This window comes from Sphaeramia orbicularis, chromosome 11, assembly GCF_902148855.1.
Source record: "Sphaeramia orbicularis chromosome 11, fSphaOr1.1, whole genome shotgun sequence".
In the NCBI taxonomy this organism is placed as follows: domain Eukaryota; kingdom Metazoa; phylum Chordata; class Actinopteri; order Kurtiformes; family Apogonidae; genus Sphaeramia; species Sphaeramia orbicularis.
In genome coordinates, this window is record NC_043967.1 from 46881234 (window position 1) to 46896922 (window position 15689).

The window sequence follows — 15689 nt, forward strand, 5'->3', positions numbered from 1 at the left end:
AAAAGTTTCAATCTGTGACGCAAGCAGATTAAATATATTTTCTTGTGACCCAATACTTTGATAAATCCTGCTCTGAAGTGTAACACAGAGGTCAGATCCTGACCTGAGAACCCCTGTGGATGTTTAATGAGCAGTCCAATGGGAGGGGCTAGTTCCAGGTAATGTCATTCAGGTGTGATCATCAGCCAGGTGAGCTCCCATCAGGCCTGTGTGCAGGACTTTCTGACCGTGAACACTGTGGTTTGAGTCAAAGGATGTCTTACCCTAACTGAACTCCTTTTCCCTCCTGCGTGCATACGTACTACTGCCTCATTCACGCCATAAAAAGTGTGTGTGTGACGTCGCAGTTCAGTTTGAAAGGGCGAACTCTGCTCAGTCAGACAGCGGCTGAACGCTCACCCATGGACGGATGACCCAGGAAAAAGAAAAAGAATCAAGCATGGAGAAACTTTTGAAGAAGTGTCAGATCAGAAACAAACTGGTCAGGGAGTGTTTGGCCGAATGCCTGGGGGTCTACATCCTGATTGTAAGTGTTTTCTTCAGTTAAATATCAGCAGCTCTTTGGTTTCAGAGGAGTTTCACGTCTGTCTTTGTGCAGTGTGTGAACATGTGTCTGCAGAACTGTCACTGCAGGAACATACTCACCATTTTCAATATCTAAATAAGAAAATGTGCAGGAAAAAAAGACTCCTGCAGCTTCTCTGTGTTGTAGTAATAGTTATATTTAGCTTTGTTTTAATCATTTAATATCAGATATGAATTCTCTACGAGTCCAACCAAATGTACGCTTTATCAGTACTTGCAGTTTCTCCAGAGATTTGCACTTTTCCGCTTGTTTTTTTGAAGCCGTCAGTGAATTCTCAATGTGTAACCGAGGACTTTGGCCTGAAAAAAAGACAGAAAATAAAGACAGGGAATGAGTGAATGAATGAAAGGGAAGGACAGAGGCGAAAGGATGAGGAAGTTCGTCTACGATTTGGGAAAAACAATGATATGTTTTTGTTTTTGTTGATACTTCAGATTTTAGTTTGATGAACTTGTTGCTGTTTTGTGTCATATCTAACAGCCGCCTCACCTGTCAACGCAATTCACCTTTACAACACAAATCATAAAGCAGTTCTGTAGAAGTGCAGTTCATAAAAGACAGATTACACCATATGATTACACTGGGTTACAAAAAAATGTTTTTTGCAAGTTGTCTAGGTTTTTTCAACTGAATTAGGACCATTTTGCACCGCTAAAAAGTAGAAAGACCTTTCACTTTGACTGCAACTAAAGGTCTTCATATAAAAATATTCAACATTTAAAGAGGTTTTATGTAGTATTAACCCTTAGGCACCGTTTTTTTTTTTTTTGTTTGTTTTTTTAACATTCAATTTTGATATCAAGATTTCAAAAAGCAGTCCATTTGTGCAGTTGTCCAGTGTATATGATGATGTTTTATAAGTCCTTTAAACTTCTAACACTCATTTTTTATGCTGCTTTTTTTATATTTATGTTGTCAGGGTTTAGCTTTTGTATTTTAATTTTTATACTCTTTTATATACATTACACTGGATTACAAAAAAATGTTTTTTGCAAGTTGTCTAGGTTTTTTCAACTGAATTAGGACCATTTTGCACCGCTAAAAAGTAGAAAGACCTTTCACTTTGACTGCAACTAAAGGTCTTCATATAAAAATATTCAACATTTAAAGAGGTTTTATGTAGTATTAACCCTTAGGCACCGTTTTTTTTTTTTTGTTTTTTTTTTTGTTTTTTTAACATTCAATTTTGATATCAAGATTTCAAAAAGCAGTCCATTTGTGCAGTTGTCCAGTGTATATGATGATGTTTTATATGTCCTTTAAACTTCTACTAACACTCATTTTTTATGCTGCTTTTTTTTTTAGATTTATGTTGTCAGGGTTTAGCTTTTGTATTTTAATTTTTATACTCTTTTATAGACATTACACTGGATTACAAAAAAATGTTTTTTTTGCAAGTTGTCTAGGTTTTTTCAACTGAATTAGGACCATTTTGCACCGCTAAATCCAAAAATGACATCTGTTTTTCTCAATCGGGTCAGGTTTTTTTTGCTAATTTGATTTTGAAAAATTGGATCTTCTCACAAAATATAATAATTAATACCAAAATAAGATTGGTAAGCACACTTTATGAAACTTGTGACTTGATTCCTGTTAGGTACAATGGTGTATTCACTGCAGATGTAGCAGAATACGTCAGGCTTATTTTTGCAAGACCATCTAGTCGAAGCCATTTCATTCACCTGTAATATTAAAAAAACCATTAATCATAAATTGGCAAAAGTAAAATCTTCAGAACTCGTTTATTGCAAGAAATATGAAAGAATTTTGTATCATATGATGTGAAAATGCCCATAAATGTAAGCAAAAATGTTAAAAAGCCAATATGTAGCATAGTTCAGAAAGTTGACCTGATTGAGCAAAATTAATGTGATTTTTGGATTCAGCACACCAAAATTATCCGAAATCAGCTCAAAAAACTTAAACAATAACTTTGTTGTTGACCAGTGTTATCAGTAGATTTCTGTAAAAAACTCCACAAACCTAAAACATCATGTCTGTTTATGTGCTGTAGTTGTCTCATCTGTGCCTGTTTGTGTTTTTGCAGGATCTGATGACTCAAAATGATGCAAAATTCATGTGATTTTTGGATTCAGCGCACCAAAATTATCCTAAATCAGCTCAAAAAACTTAAACAATAAATTTGTTGTTGACCAGTGTTATTTGTGCCAGAGCAGCATTATTTACGTACTGCAATGACGCTGTGAGCACAATTTAAAAGGCAAGTTGTGTTTTTAGGATTAACCCTCTATAGCAGGGGGCTCGAACTCATTTTCTTTCAGGGGCCACATTTAATTCAGTCCGATTTGATCTCCAGTGGGCCGGACCAGTAAAATAATAACATAATAACCTATAAATAATGACAACTCCAATTTTTTTGTCTTTGTTTTAGTACAAAAAAAAAATTATGAAAATACTTAATTTTATAAACTATCAAAAAAATATATATATATATATTGAAATTGAAATAAAAAATACTTAAATTTAGTGCAATTTTAACAACATTATGCATCAACTTATCATTTCTGCATGTGCATTATGGATCAGATCTACAAAGACACTAAACACGTAGTAACAGGCAGAAAATTGTGAATATTGTGCTTAATTTTCTTTAGACATTGCAGGTTCTTATTTGTTCAGGTTATTCACATTTTATTGTTTCAGGATAGTTAGTAAATATAGATATTTTCATAATTTAATGGGTTTTTTTTGCAGTAAAACAAAGAAAAAAAATGCGAGGTTTGTATTATTTATAGGCATAATGTAATGTTGTTTTTTTCACATCAAACCGAGAAGAAAATATGGAGTCATTATTTTTTTGTAAGTTCTTCTGCTGTTATTATTTGACTGTAGATCATATTGGTCTGTATGTGGAGCCTGAACTACAATGAGTTCCACAGCCTTGACTGTGGAATTTTTGCACTTTGTAAATTCATCCCACGGGCCGGATTGGAACCTTTGTTGGGCTGCATTTGGCCCCCGGGCCACATGTTTGAGACCCCTGCTTTATAGGACACTCATAGACATACTCTGAAATTCAAATTTTCAACTATAGTGTGTTATTGGAGGACATAACAAGACTTTATTACGTTTGTGAAATTAAAAAAAAAAAAAAAAGTATTGTCATGTGGGAAATCGAGGTCAATAAAGTTACCATATTTAGTTCCTTGCAGGTAAGTGGCAAAAAAAAAAATCCAAGAATATTTAAAAAAAAAAAAAAAAAAAAAGTATTGTCATGTGGAAAATCAAGGTCAATAAAGTTACCATATTTAGTTCCTTGCAGGTAAGTGGCAAAAAAAAATCCAAGAATATTAAAAAAAAAAAAAAAAGTACTGTCATGTGGAAAATCAAGGTCAATAAAGTTACCATATTTAGTTCCTTGCAGGTAAGTGGCAAAAAATACAAGAATATTAAAAAAAAAAAAAAATACAAGAAAAACACATGTAAGGTGAAAGGAACGTGCATTTTAGAACATTAGAACTTACAATAACACACACCTGTCAACACACACAGTCACTTTGAACGTCATTAGTTATATCAGTACTGTTACTTCATGGAACGTTGGTGAAGTCAAAGGGAAGGTTAACATCTGGTCAAACAAATTAAATTACGATAATCTACACCAAACTTATATTTTCAGGAAAATGTATTTTGAAATGAGAAAAAATTTGTGGGAAAAAAAAAGAAAATGAGGAGTGTGAATGTTTGGAAAGTGACAAAGTTTTCTGCCGTCGTTCTGGTTCATTTTATAAACTCTCATAAATAAACTAAATTTATTCCAAATACATTGATATTTGACAATTATATTATTTACGTCATATTCAAAACACAGTGTTTAAAATTAATAAATGCATATATCTATGCAAAATACATTTGAATATAATGTTAATATTATTTGTATGTTGAAAATACTGCCAAAAAAGGATGATATTAATAATTGAAATAAAAAATGTTTAATTTGATATTTACTTTTGTTGTCCATTTGTCAAAACTCTTTCTATTTAGGTGTGATCAAATACTTTTCCTCTAACCAATTATTCGGTTGTAAAATAGAGGGTTTAAGGTTTACACTGAATACATTTAAGGATGAAAATGTCACTTTTGAGAACTTTGTAATTCTTGCAAAAAATAGACTTTAATTTTTGGTCCATCTGTGACGCAGTAGTTTTTGATTTTTTTTCATTTGAAAATATTTGAAACTAAATTTTGCCCTCTGAGTCTGTTTAAGACGGTATTTAGACCTTTTCAATTATGTGGAATATTTGTCTGAAACTTGTCTGATTCAGAAGTTATGAATCAAAAAGTTGTGGGCGGTCTATCTGTGATGTTCTTGACCCCGCCCACCAAACAGAGCAGGTCCACTCACTGTTCATGCAGAGGTGGACCTTCCAGACCCTATAGACCACATTGGACCTTCCAGACCCTATAGACCACATTGGACCTTCCAGACCCTGTAGACCTCATTAGACCTTCCAGACCCTGTAGACCACATTGGACCTTCCAGACCCTGTAGACCACATTAGACACTTCCAGACCCTGCAGACTTCATTAGACCTTCCAGACCCTGTAGACCTCATTAGACCTTCCAGACCCTGTAGACCACATTGGACCTTCCAGACCCTGTAGACCACATTGGACCTTCCAGACCCTGTAGACCACATTAGACACTTCCAGACCCTGCAGACTTCATTAGACCTTCCAGACCCTGTAGACCTCATTGGACCTTCCAGACCCTGTAGACCACATTGGATCTTCCAGACCCTGTAGACCTCATTAGACCTTCCAGACCCTGTAGACCACATTGGACCTTCCAGACCCTGTAGACCACATTAGACACTTCCAGACCCTGCAGACTTCATTAGACCTTCCAGACCCTGTAGACCTCATTGGACCTTCCAGACCCTGTAGACCACATTGGATCTTCCAGACCCTGTAGACCTCATTAGACCTTCCAGACCCTGTAGACCACATTGGACCTTCCAGACCCTGTAAACCACATTTGGACCTTCCAGACCCTGTAGATCACATTGGACCTTCCAGACCCTGTAGACCACATTGGACACTTCCAGACCCTGTAGACCACATTGGACCCTGTAGACCACATTGGGCCTTCCAGACCCTGTAGACCACATTGGACTTTCCAGACCCTGTAGACCACGTTGGACTTTCCAGACCCTGTAGACCACATTGGACCTTTACAGACCCTGTAGACCACATTGGACCTTCCAGACCCTGCAGACCACATTGGATCTTCCAGACCCTGTAGACCTCATTAGACCTTCCAGACCCTGTAGACCACATTGGACCTAAGATTATTACCTCATTGTTGTCACTGTCTTGTAATGTGTGTGGAAATGACCAAAAATAGTCACTTTCCTGATAAAGGGTTCATGTTATTAACTACAGTGCTTTCAGTCAATCCAAAATGTTAATAAATCTCAAACCTGAATATTCAAGAGGATAAAAGTGAGGTTTTGGTTTCTTAGGAGAATATCTATGTTTGGATGTAACGATATGAAAATTTAATATCTTGGTAATTGTGACCAAAATTATCATGGCTATCATTATTATCATGGTATTATTGAAACTGTGCTCAAAATGTTCAAAAAGTACTAATACACACACTGAAATAATTTAACGAAGTTATATTTTTTAAAAAATAATAATAACATAAAATAATCGGCACAATGTACTTTCTGTTGCAGAAACATTCAAATATTAACCCTTAGTGGTCTGAGCCTATTTTGTCTGTTTTTCAGTACTTTTGATTTTGCCTTTATATACTATATACACACGTTTACTATACCCATGTTTGGGATCTTTTTATTTTCAGCACAACTTCATTTATATCATCTGCCTAATTTTTTTTTTCATTTTAATCTACTATATCGACACAAAAGGACAGAAAACACACACACAAAAAAATCCGATTTGAAAAAATTCTATACTTTATTGCATAAATAACACAAAGATGATTTTGAACCTTTTCATAGACTTTAAAAGTGAATATTGGTTCCAAATATTAGGTATATATAATGAAAATTGTAATAAATTAAAACTATACTCAGATATTTGACATAAAAGCTGATCTTTACATAGGCGTAAAAGTGCGGTAATCAAACATGGTTATCGTGATAATTAGATTTTAAACGGTAATACTAACCGTCTGCAATTTTACTGCGGTTTATTGTTATACTGGTAATCGTTACATCCCTAGTGTGTAGAAGGCTGTTGATCTCCTTTGGCCACATTCTACTATGAACACAAAAACAGATCAGCTGATATGACTGAACCAGACAAACATTCAACAGTTTGGAAATGGAAAATCTGCATAAAAAATATAATACAGTTAAAATATTCATCTGCCTAATAATGTTGCACACAGTGTAAATGTCGAGGTCTTTTTTGCGGACTTATTCTTTTCTGATGTTTTGGGGTTTTTTCATGTTTTTTCAGTTATTCGGATGTGGCTCCGTTGCCCAAGTAACAACATCCCAGGATAAGAAAGGCCAGTACCTGTCCATCAACCTGGGTTTTGCTCTGGGAGTCACATTTGGAGTGTTTGCATCTCGTGGAGTTTCAGGTAAAGTGTGAGTGGATGCTTTTCTGGATCAGTTCATGTTTTCCTCCCAGGACTCAGGTGTGTGTTTCCTCTCAGGTGCTCATCTGAACCCTGCTGTGTCTCTGAGTTTGTGTTTCCTGGGCAGACATCCCTGGATAAAGCTGCCTTTCTACGTCTTCTTTCAAGTGCTGGGAGCTTTTCTGGCTGCAGCTACAGTCGGTCTACAGTACTACGGTCAGATGATCAGTTCTTATGAATGGAAAGCATGGGTTTGTTTATTATATTGAATTAACTTCACAGGCTAAGTTAGCATCCTACTGCTAATGTGTTAAGTATGTGTTGAACCTGGTGTCATACATGGTCATTTATTTGTTAAACATTTTACTGAGGCATGTTCATGTTGTACGAGGTAATTTTGACAATTTGAGTCATAAAGAAACGCAGGAACAAGAAGGATTCATCCTTGCTTCTGTCCATTATTATTCCCCTGTTTCAGAGCTTCTTCACTACAGTACAGAAGTGTAGTGCATTCACATGAAAAAATAAAAATCAGCTCTGTTTTTCTGAATTAACAAGATAATTATCTCCTAAAAACAGAGCCAGAGTGTATTTAACATACACTACAAACAAAAGGTTAAGGATATTTCTTTTTTTTTTGGTCATTTTTTTTGTAATTTTTGCCACTTGTAAATAAAACTGTCTGGTCATTAAAAAAATGTTTCAATTCACACGGAAAAAAGTAAAAAGCGTAGTGCAAGAGTCCCAACTGAAATTATCTCCTAAAAACAGAGCCTTTTTTTTTTCCCATAAAACCCTTTCTCTAATTATGAGATAATTATCTCATTAATTCAGGAAAACAGCTGATTTTTATTTTTTCATCGTCTGTATGATCGTAGTGTGTTCTGTGATGTGTAACACTTTAACATGAAAACTGAATTTCCTACATTTAATGTCAACAACACTGCTCATATTTGGATGAGGATGGATTATTTTCCTGATGAAGTAACGGGATAATTATCTCATAATTACAAGAAACGGTTTTATTTAAAAAAAAAAAAAAAGGCTCTGTTTTTATGGGATAATTATCTCGCTAATTCCCAAAAACAGCCAATTTTTATTTTTTCATCTGAATCAAGGTCAAGGTTACTTTATTTATACCCGTAGGTAGATTTGTTTTGCAGTCTAGGTGATTGCCTTGGCATTACAACAACACATACATTGAACATGCAAGACAGGCACTTGATCACGCTTACAGACAGGACAAAAAGTGTTCAGTGTTCCACCATTCATTGGTATAGCAGCATGGATAAGTAAAAGAATAAAATAAATAAGATCAAATAAATAAAAACAAGATGCAATAAAAACACAATAAAAACCAGAAAAGATAAAATAAAAACGATCTGGGATAAAAACCAGGATAAGAACATAAAATTTAAAAATTTAAAAATTTGATGTCACAATAATAATAAATAGAGCAAAGAAATGGAATAAATAACTAAATAAGGTAGTAAAGTGCAATGTCACTATTTCTTATTGAGCTCAGTGACGGCGACAGGAACAAAGCTTTTTATAACGCTGTGTCCTGCACTTTGGGACTAGGAACCTCCGTCCAGAGGAAAGGAGTTGAAATTCACCTCGCAAAGGATGGGAATGCCAAAAAAAAAAAAAAAAAAAAAAATTTCATGTGAATGCCGGTGACACGGTGGTGCAGCGGTTAGCACTCGTGCCTCACAACAAGAAGGTCTTGGGTTCGATTCCAACACCAGTCGACGGGGGGTGGGACCTTTCTGTGTGGAGTTTGCACGTTCTCTCCGTGTCTGCGTGGGTTCTCTCCGGGTACTCCGGCTACCTCCCACCATCCAAACACATGCACTAATAGGTTAATTGGTTAATCTAAATTGCCCATTGGTGTGAATGTGACAGTGATTGTTTGTCTCTATATGTTCAGTCTGTGATGAACTGGTGACATGTCCAGGGTGTACCCCGCCTTCGCCCCTATGTAGCTGGGATAGGCTCCAAGCGACCCCCGTGACCCTAGTGAGGATAAAGCGGGTTCAGAAAATGAATGAATCATGTGAATGCCATACACTTCTGTACTACAGTCTGTATTTGGGATGCTGGTATTTTCTGCAGCAGGTTGACACGTATGGGACTGACTCAAAACAATGTCTATGATGATGGAAACAAGTCATTCTCCACATTAAAGTATTAGGTACAGACTGAAGTCTACAACACACCATGGTAGCCTAATATTTTTGGTTTTGTGTTTTGGATGAATAATCCACACTTTCGTTGAACTCTAGATTTTGATTAATATGAATATTTTCCCAGAATGCCTTACTTGTGTTGTGTGTGTGTGTGGCTGCAGATGCCATCCAGGCGTACAGTGGGGGTAAACTGACAGTGACAGGCCCCACTGCCACAGCGGGCATTTTCTCCACTTACCCAGCTGACTACCTCAGTGTGTGGGGAGGCGTCATGGACCAGGTCAGGATCTGTCACTCACATCTGTTTGTCCTACATTTACAGGAGGCTTTGTCTGGAGTCTGTGCACCACATCATAAACTGTTTAGACTCTGTAATAACTGTAAAGGGGCTTTATGTAGGATTTCCACTTTCAGATATTAACAAATGACTGAAAACTGTCATTAGAATGTTTACAATAAAGAGCTGTGAAGTCTGTCAAAGATGCGTATTGAATTGTCGAGATATGTAGTAAATTTATTTACATTGATGTGACCACTAGAGGGAGTAGTGAGTCACTGGGGACTGATGTTGAGGAAAATGTCACAGGGTCTTCAAAGTGGTCAGATGGGATGAGAACCATTAAGAAACAACTTTTAGAGTAAAAGAAAGTGAACTGTTAATGAAAAGCCTAGAGTTTGATGCTGAATGCTGAATTTTTTTCTATATTGTTGAGTTTGAGGCTTATGAAGGTATAAAGTTATTATGGGATGTTATTATCTTTGCTAAATTACTGTTTGTTGATCCACAGTTCAGACTAAACTGTGACAGTTCTGACCTTATTGGTTTGATTCAAAACCGATATTTAGTTCAGCTACTGACAACACAAACTGTGCAGAAAACAGAGGTGATTAGTGGTTTTACTGTGGCTTTTTTGTCTAAAAACAGAGCTAAGCTAACAGCTATAATGTAAACTATCAGCTGACACAAAGGTTCTAATAGTTTTGGATTTTTCATTATAGTTTAGTTTTATTTAGTTTGATTTTTTTTTTTTCCCTCTAATTCTGTTTTAATTAGTTTTTAGAGCAGGTTTGCTAGTTTGTATTAGTTTTCATTATTTTCTAATGCTTTAAGTTTTTTTTTTTATATCTTTTATCTTCTTCACCGTCGAATTCAAATAAATCACAGACAGGACTCTAGTGCTTTCTCACAACTTTAGTCTCCATGTTTCCAGGTAGAGGTAAACGACAAGTGACAAAAAGTGACGAACCGTTAAATATCATATGGTGCCAGCAGCTAAAATTGCTTGAGGGAAATCAATCGATTTCATATCAATCCGACATTGACAAAGATGAAAACGAAGAGAATTTTTTATAGGTTTTAGTTAGTTTTGTAAACACGCAACACAGTTTCACTTAGTTATCGTTTTTTTTTTGTTTTAATTGTAGTTTCTTACAATTCTAGTTTTTGTCATTTCGTTAGTTTTCGTTAATGATAATAACCTTGGCTGACACAACACGTGAAGATTATTAGACTGTGTGAAGATTATTGAGCGACTGTTGAAATAATTACCCACAGTTTTAGTTTGAAGAATAAAACTTGATGATACTATAATACAGATGTGTGGAAACATTGAGCTTTATACTTTATTTAGTGAGTGATTTGAGTCTGTGGAGCCACTGCTTTGATTCGTTCGTTGGTGTTTTTGGTAGAACTAAGTGTGTTCTGGGACATGAATTCCCCCTGCTAGTGACAGTTTGGAATATTAACCCTTTAAATGCTAAAGTCTCAATATTGTTACAAGCAACAGAACTGAATGAATAGAATAGGATGTCTTTGTTGTCATCGTACAGGTACAACAAAATTTAAAAAGTGTAATCATCCTAGGTGCCATTTAAAAAAAAAAAAAAAAAAAAAAGTATAAATAACACTGGTCAACAACAAATTTATTTAAGTTTTTTGAGCTGATTTAGGATCATTTTGGTGTGCTGAATCCAAAAATCACATGAATTTTGCTCAATCAGGTCAACTTTGTGAACTATGCTACATATTGGCTTTTTAACATTTTTGCTTACATTTATGGGCATTTTCACATCATATGATACAAAATTCTTTCATATTTCTTGCAATAAACGAGTTCTGAAGATTTTACTTTTGCCAATATATGATTAATGTTTTTTTTAATATTACAGGTGAATGAAATGGCTTCGACTAGATGGTCTTGCAAAAATAAGCCTGACGTATTCTGCTACATCTGCGGTGAATACACCATTGTACCTAACAGGAATCAAGTCACAAGTTTCATAAAGTGTGCTTACCAATCTTATTTTGGTATTAATTATTATATTTTGTGAGAAGATCCAATTTTTCAAAATCAAATTAGCAAAAAAACCTGACCTGATTGAGAAAAAAAATGTCATTTTTGGATTTAGCGGTGCAAAATGGTCCTAATTCAGTTGAAAAAAACCTAGACAACTTGCAAACAACATTTTTTTGTAATCCAGTGTAATGTATATAAAAGAGTATAAAAACTAAAATACAAAAGCTAAACCCTGACAACATAAATATAAAAAAGCAGCATAAAAAATGAGTGTTAGTAGAAGTTTAAAGGACATATAAAACATCATCGTATACACTGGACAACTGCACAAATGGACTGCTTTTTGAAATCTTGATATCAAAATTGAATGTTTAAAAAAAAAAAAAAAAAAACGGTGCCTAAGGGTTAATACTACATAAAACCTCTTTAAAAGTTGAATATTTTTGTATGAAGACCTTTAGTTGCAGTCAGAGTGAAAGGTCTTTCTACTCCGTGTATCCAGGTGATCGGCACCGCTGCCCTGCTGCTCTGTGTCCTGGCTCTCGGGGATCAGGGACACGGGCCCCTCCCTGATGGTCTCCAGCCTATTCTGGTGGGGGGGGTGGTCCTGGTCATTGGTATCTCCATGGGCTCCAACAGTGGCTACGCCCTCAACCCGGCCAGGGATCTGGGCCCCCGGCTGTTCACATTCATCGCTGGCTGGGGAGTCGAAGTGTTCAGGTAAGAAGATCATTCATTTTAGATCAGGGGTCTCCAACTCATTTTCCTTCAGGGGCCACAGTCAGCCCGATTTGATCTGAAGTGGGCCGGACCAGAAAAATAAAAGCATAATTACACTGGGTTACAAAAAAATGTTTTTTGCAAGTTGTCTAGGTTTTTTCAACTGAATTAGGACCATTTTGCACCGCTAAATCCAAAAATGACATCTGTGTTTTTCAATCAGGTCAGGTTTTTTTTGCTAATTTGATTTTGAAAAATTTGATCTTCTCACAAAATTGATTACATTTTTGTGACTTTATCAGTTGATTTTTTTATATAGTTCTCATCCAAAATAGGTTTTAAGAGAAAAAAAATCATTTTCTAACAGGATTCCTGTTAGGTCCAATGGTGTATTCACCGCAGATGTAGCAGAATACGTCAGGCTTATTTTTGCAAGATCTTCTAGTCGAAGCCATTTCATTCACCTGTAATATTAAAAAAACCATTAATCATAAATTGGCAAAAGTAAAATCTTCAGAACTCGTTTATTGCAAGAAATATGAAAGAATTTTGTATCATATGATGTGAAAATGCCCATAAATGTAAGCAAAAATGTTAAAAAGCCAATATGTAGCATAGTTCAGAAAGTTGACCTGATTGAGCAAAATTCATGTGATTTTTGGATTCAGCACACCAAAATTATCCTAAATCAGCTCAAAAAACTTAAACAATAAATTTGTTGTTGACCAGTGTAATCAATAAATAATGACTACTCCAATTTTTGTCTTTGTTTTAGTGAAAAAAAAAAAAGCGAAATTTTGAAAATACTTACTTTTATAAACTATCCAAAAAAAAAAAAAAAAAAAAAAGAATAGCCTGAAATAACTGAAATTTCTTTAGAAAAATAAGTGCAGTTTTAACAATATTATACTTCAACTTACCATTTCTACATGTGCATTATGGATCAGATCTACAAAGACACTAAACACTTAGTAACAGGCAGAAAATAGTTCAAATTGTGCTTAATTTTCTTTAGACATTTCAGGTTGTTCATATTTGTTCAGGTTATTCACATTTTATTGTTACAGGATAGTTTGTAAATGTTAATATTTTCATATTTTAATGTTATTTTTTGCACTAAAACAAAGACAAATATTTGAAGTTGTCATTATTTATAGGCATAATGTAATTTTTTTTTTTTTTTTCACATCAAAATGAGAAGAAAATATGGAGTCATTATTTTTTGTCGGTTCTTCTGCTGTTATTATTTGACTGTAGATCATACTGGTCTGTATGTGGAACTTGAACGAAAATGAGTTCCACAGCCTTGACTGTGGAATTTTTGCACTTTACAAATTCATCCCACGGGCCAGATTGGAACCTTTGGCGGGCCGCATGTTTGAGACCCCTGTTTTAGACTGAAGTGTGGAACAGAAGGCTGTAAGGCTGCTGTCTGTGCAGGGCCGGAGGTGGGTGGTGGTGGGTGCCCATAGTGGCCCCCTGTGTGGGGGCACTGCTGGGAACCCTGATCTACGAGCTGATGATTGAAGTTCACCATCCGACCAGTTCATCTGAGCAGCAGAGTCCAGGTCAGGGGGTCATAGAGGGAAAACCAGTGCTGGAGCTGGAGGGGGTGGAGCCAGACTCTGGAAAAACCACATAAGGAACCAGTTATATAATGGACTAAAGACAATTAATACTATTTAGTCTGAAAACACTGGAGTTATGTGACCGTCACCAACTGAAGATGGAGAATGATTATAATTAAATTATGTAGGTCACATGTTTTCATGAATATTAATTAGAAATGAACCGACTGTGAAATTTAGATCCGATAACATGTATATAAATGACAATATGATCAATACCTACATTATTTTGTTTATTTAGCCTTTTCTTCAGCCCTGTGTCGCATCTTTGGATGGAAATCAATCATACAAATTAATGAAGCAACCTTTAATTACAAACCAAATAAACACCTGTCAGTCCCATCCATGAAATGATGCTGATGTTCGGCCAGTGTTTCCATGTATCAATAATATCTCATCGGTCTGTAGCTAAAAATATCCATTCGGTCTTACCCATAGCACAGTTCTCCAGTTTCTAGTGATAGTAAAAAAAAAAATAAAAATTTGATAAGAAAATAAATCCACCTGTATTTATTCAGAAGGAAACGTAACCAACCAAACGCAGCTAAAATGTTAGTACCTCTTGTACATAAACAAGTTGATTGTGTTTTATGTAGACATGTCTATAAGGTGGTAAATATAAAACTGACCTGTGATTATATGTAAAATGTGGACTTTTGCTTCTATATGGTTTTGTACAAATACCTAATACTGAAAGAGTGGCTTACTTTAGTATTTTAATACTAAATGTATACATTTAAAATAATTTCATATATATATTTTATATATGTGTAAAGGGTAGATGTAAACGTTTCAGCCAATAGTATTCCTCTTCCTCATCATGTAATGTCCAGTATTTCCTTGTGCATTTATTCTGAAAACATTGCATTGCTGTTCAGAGTAACTGGTGAATTGGCTTGGTCTATTAAAAAGCAGCTGAAATAAACAATTGATAAAAGTTGATTTGTATGAAAATAATATGTATTAGTGTTTTTAAATATTGTTGCTGTCGGGCAGAAAAGTCGTAATTCCATATTTGGTCTTTTTTTTTTTTTGGTCATAAAACAAGTCTCTGTTGGACAGTTTTAGAATAGAGGTCAACCGATATCAGTTTTTCTAAGACAGATGCAATTTTTTTTTTTTTTTTAATTTGGTCAGCTGATGGCTGATAACTACAGCTGATTTTCAAGGCCGATATTTAAGGACAATTTTTTTTATTTTTTTAAAAGCACATTGACTGTAAAATACAATTGAAACACTCAGGTAATTAAGATTTTTATGCAGCAATATAAGTGAATTTATTAATACACGTACACCTAGTAGTTTTAACATTTATCGAACTTCAAGTGCTGCCCAGTCAAATATCTTATAATATTTTTACTACTGATCAAATATCGGTTTTCAAAAAAAAATTAAGGCCGATAGCAGATATTGAAAAAAAATCAATATATCTGTCTACCTTTACTTTATAAATATTTAACCAATGAAAAGTGTGGAAAACAGCTTGTGACTACATTTCTTAACCTTATTAATTTATTTAGAATATTCATGGTTTTTCAGATTTCCTGAAAAATAACTGTTTTGGACAAAAGAGTTTTCCATCAGACAGCAACGATATGTTAAATCCTTAAAAGCAGAATTTAGTGTTTCAGTTCAGGGCAGACTTATCTGACTGCAGACTTCACTCACACCTGAAAACCACTAATAGAA

At 35.0% G+C, this 15689-nt stretch overlaps 1 protein-coding gene across 1 annotated transcript; it reads left to right on the forward strand.

The window, feature by feature from the left end:
* Nucleotides 1–392: 392 nt before the first annotated feature.
* Nucleotides 393–14093, forward strand: aqp10b (aquaporin 10b). Its single transcript, XM_030148235.1, has 6 exons — nucleotides 393–526; nucleotides 7043–7169; nucleotides 7245–7382; nucleotides 9517–9635; nucleotides 12155–12372; nucleotides 13813–14093. The coding sequence occupies exons 1-6, from the start codon at nucleotides 410–412 to the stop codon at nucleotides 14012–14014; spliced, it is 921 nt and encodes a 306-aa protein (XP_030004095.1). The 5' UTR covers nucleotides 393–409; the 3' UTR covers nucleotides 14015–14093.
* Nucleotides 14094–15689: the final 1596 nt, after the last annotated feature.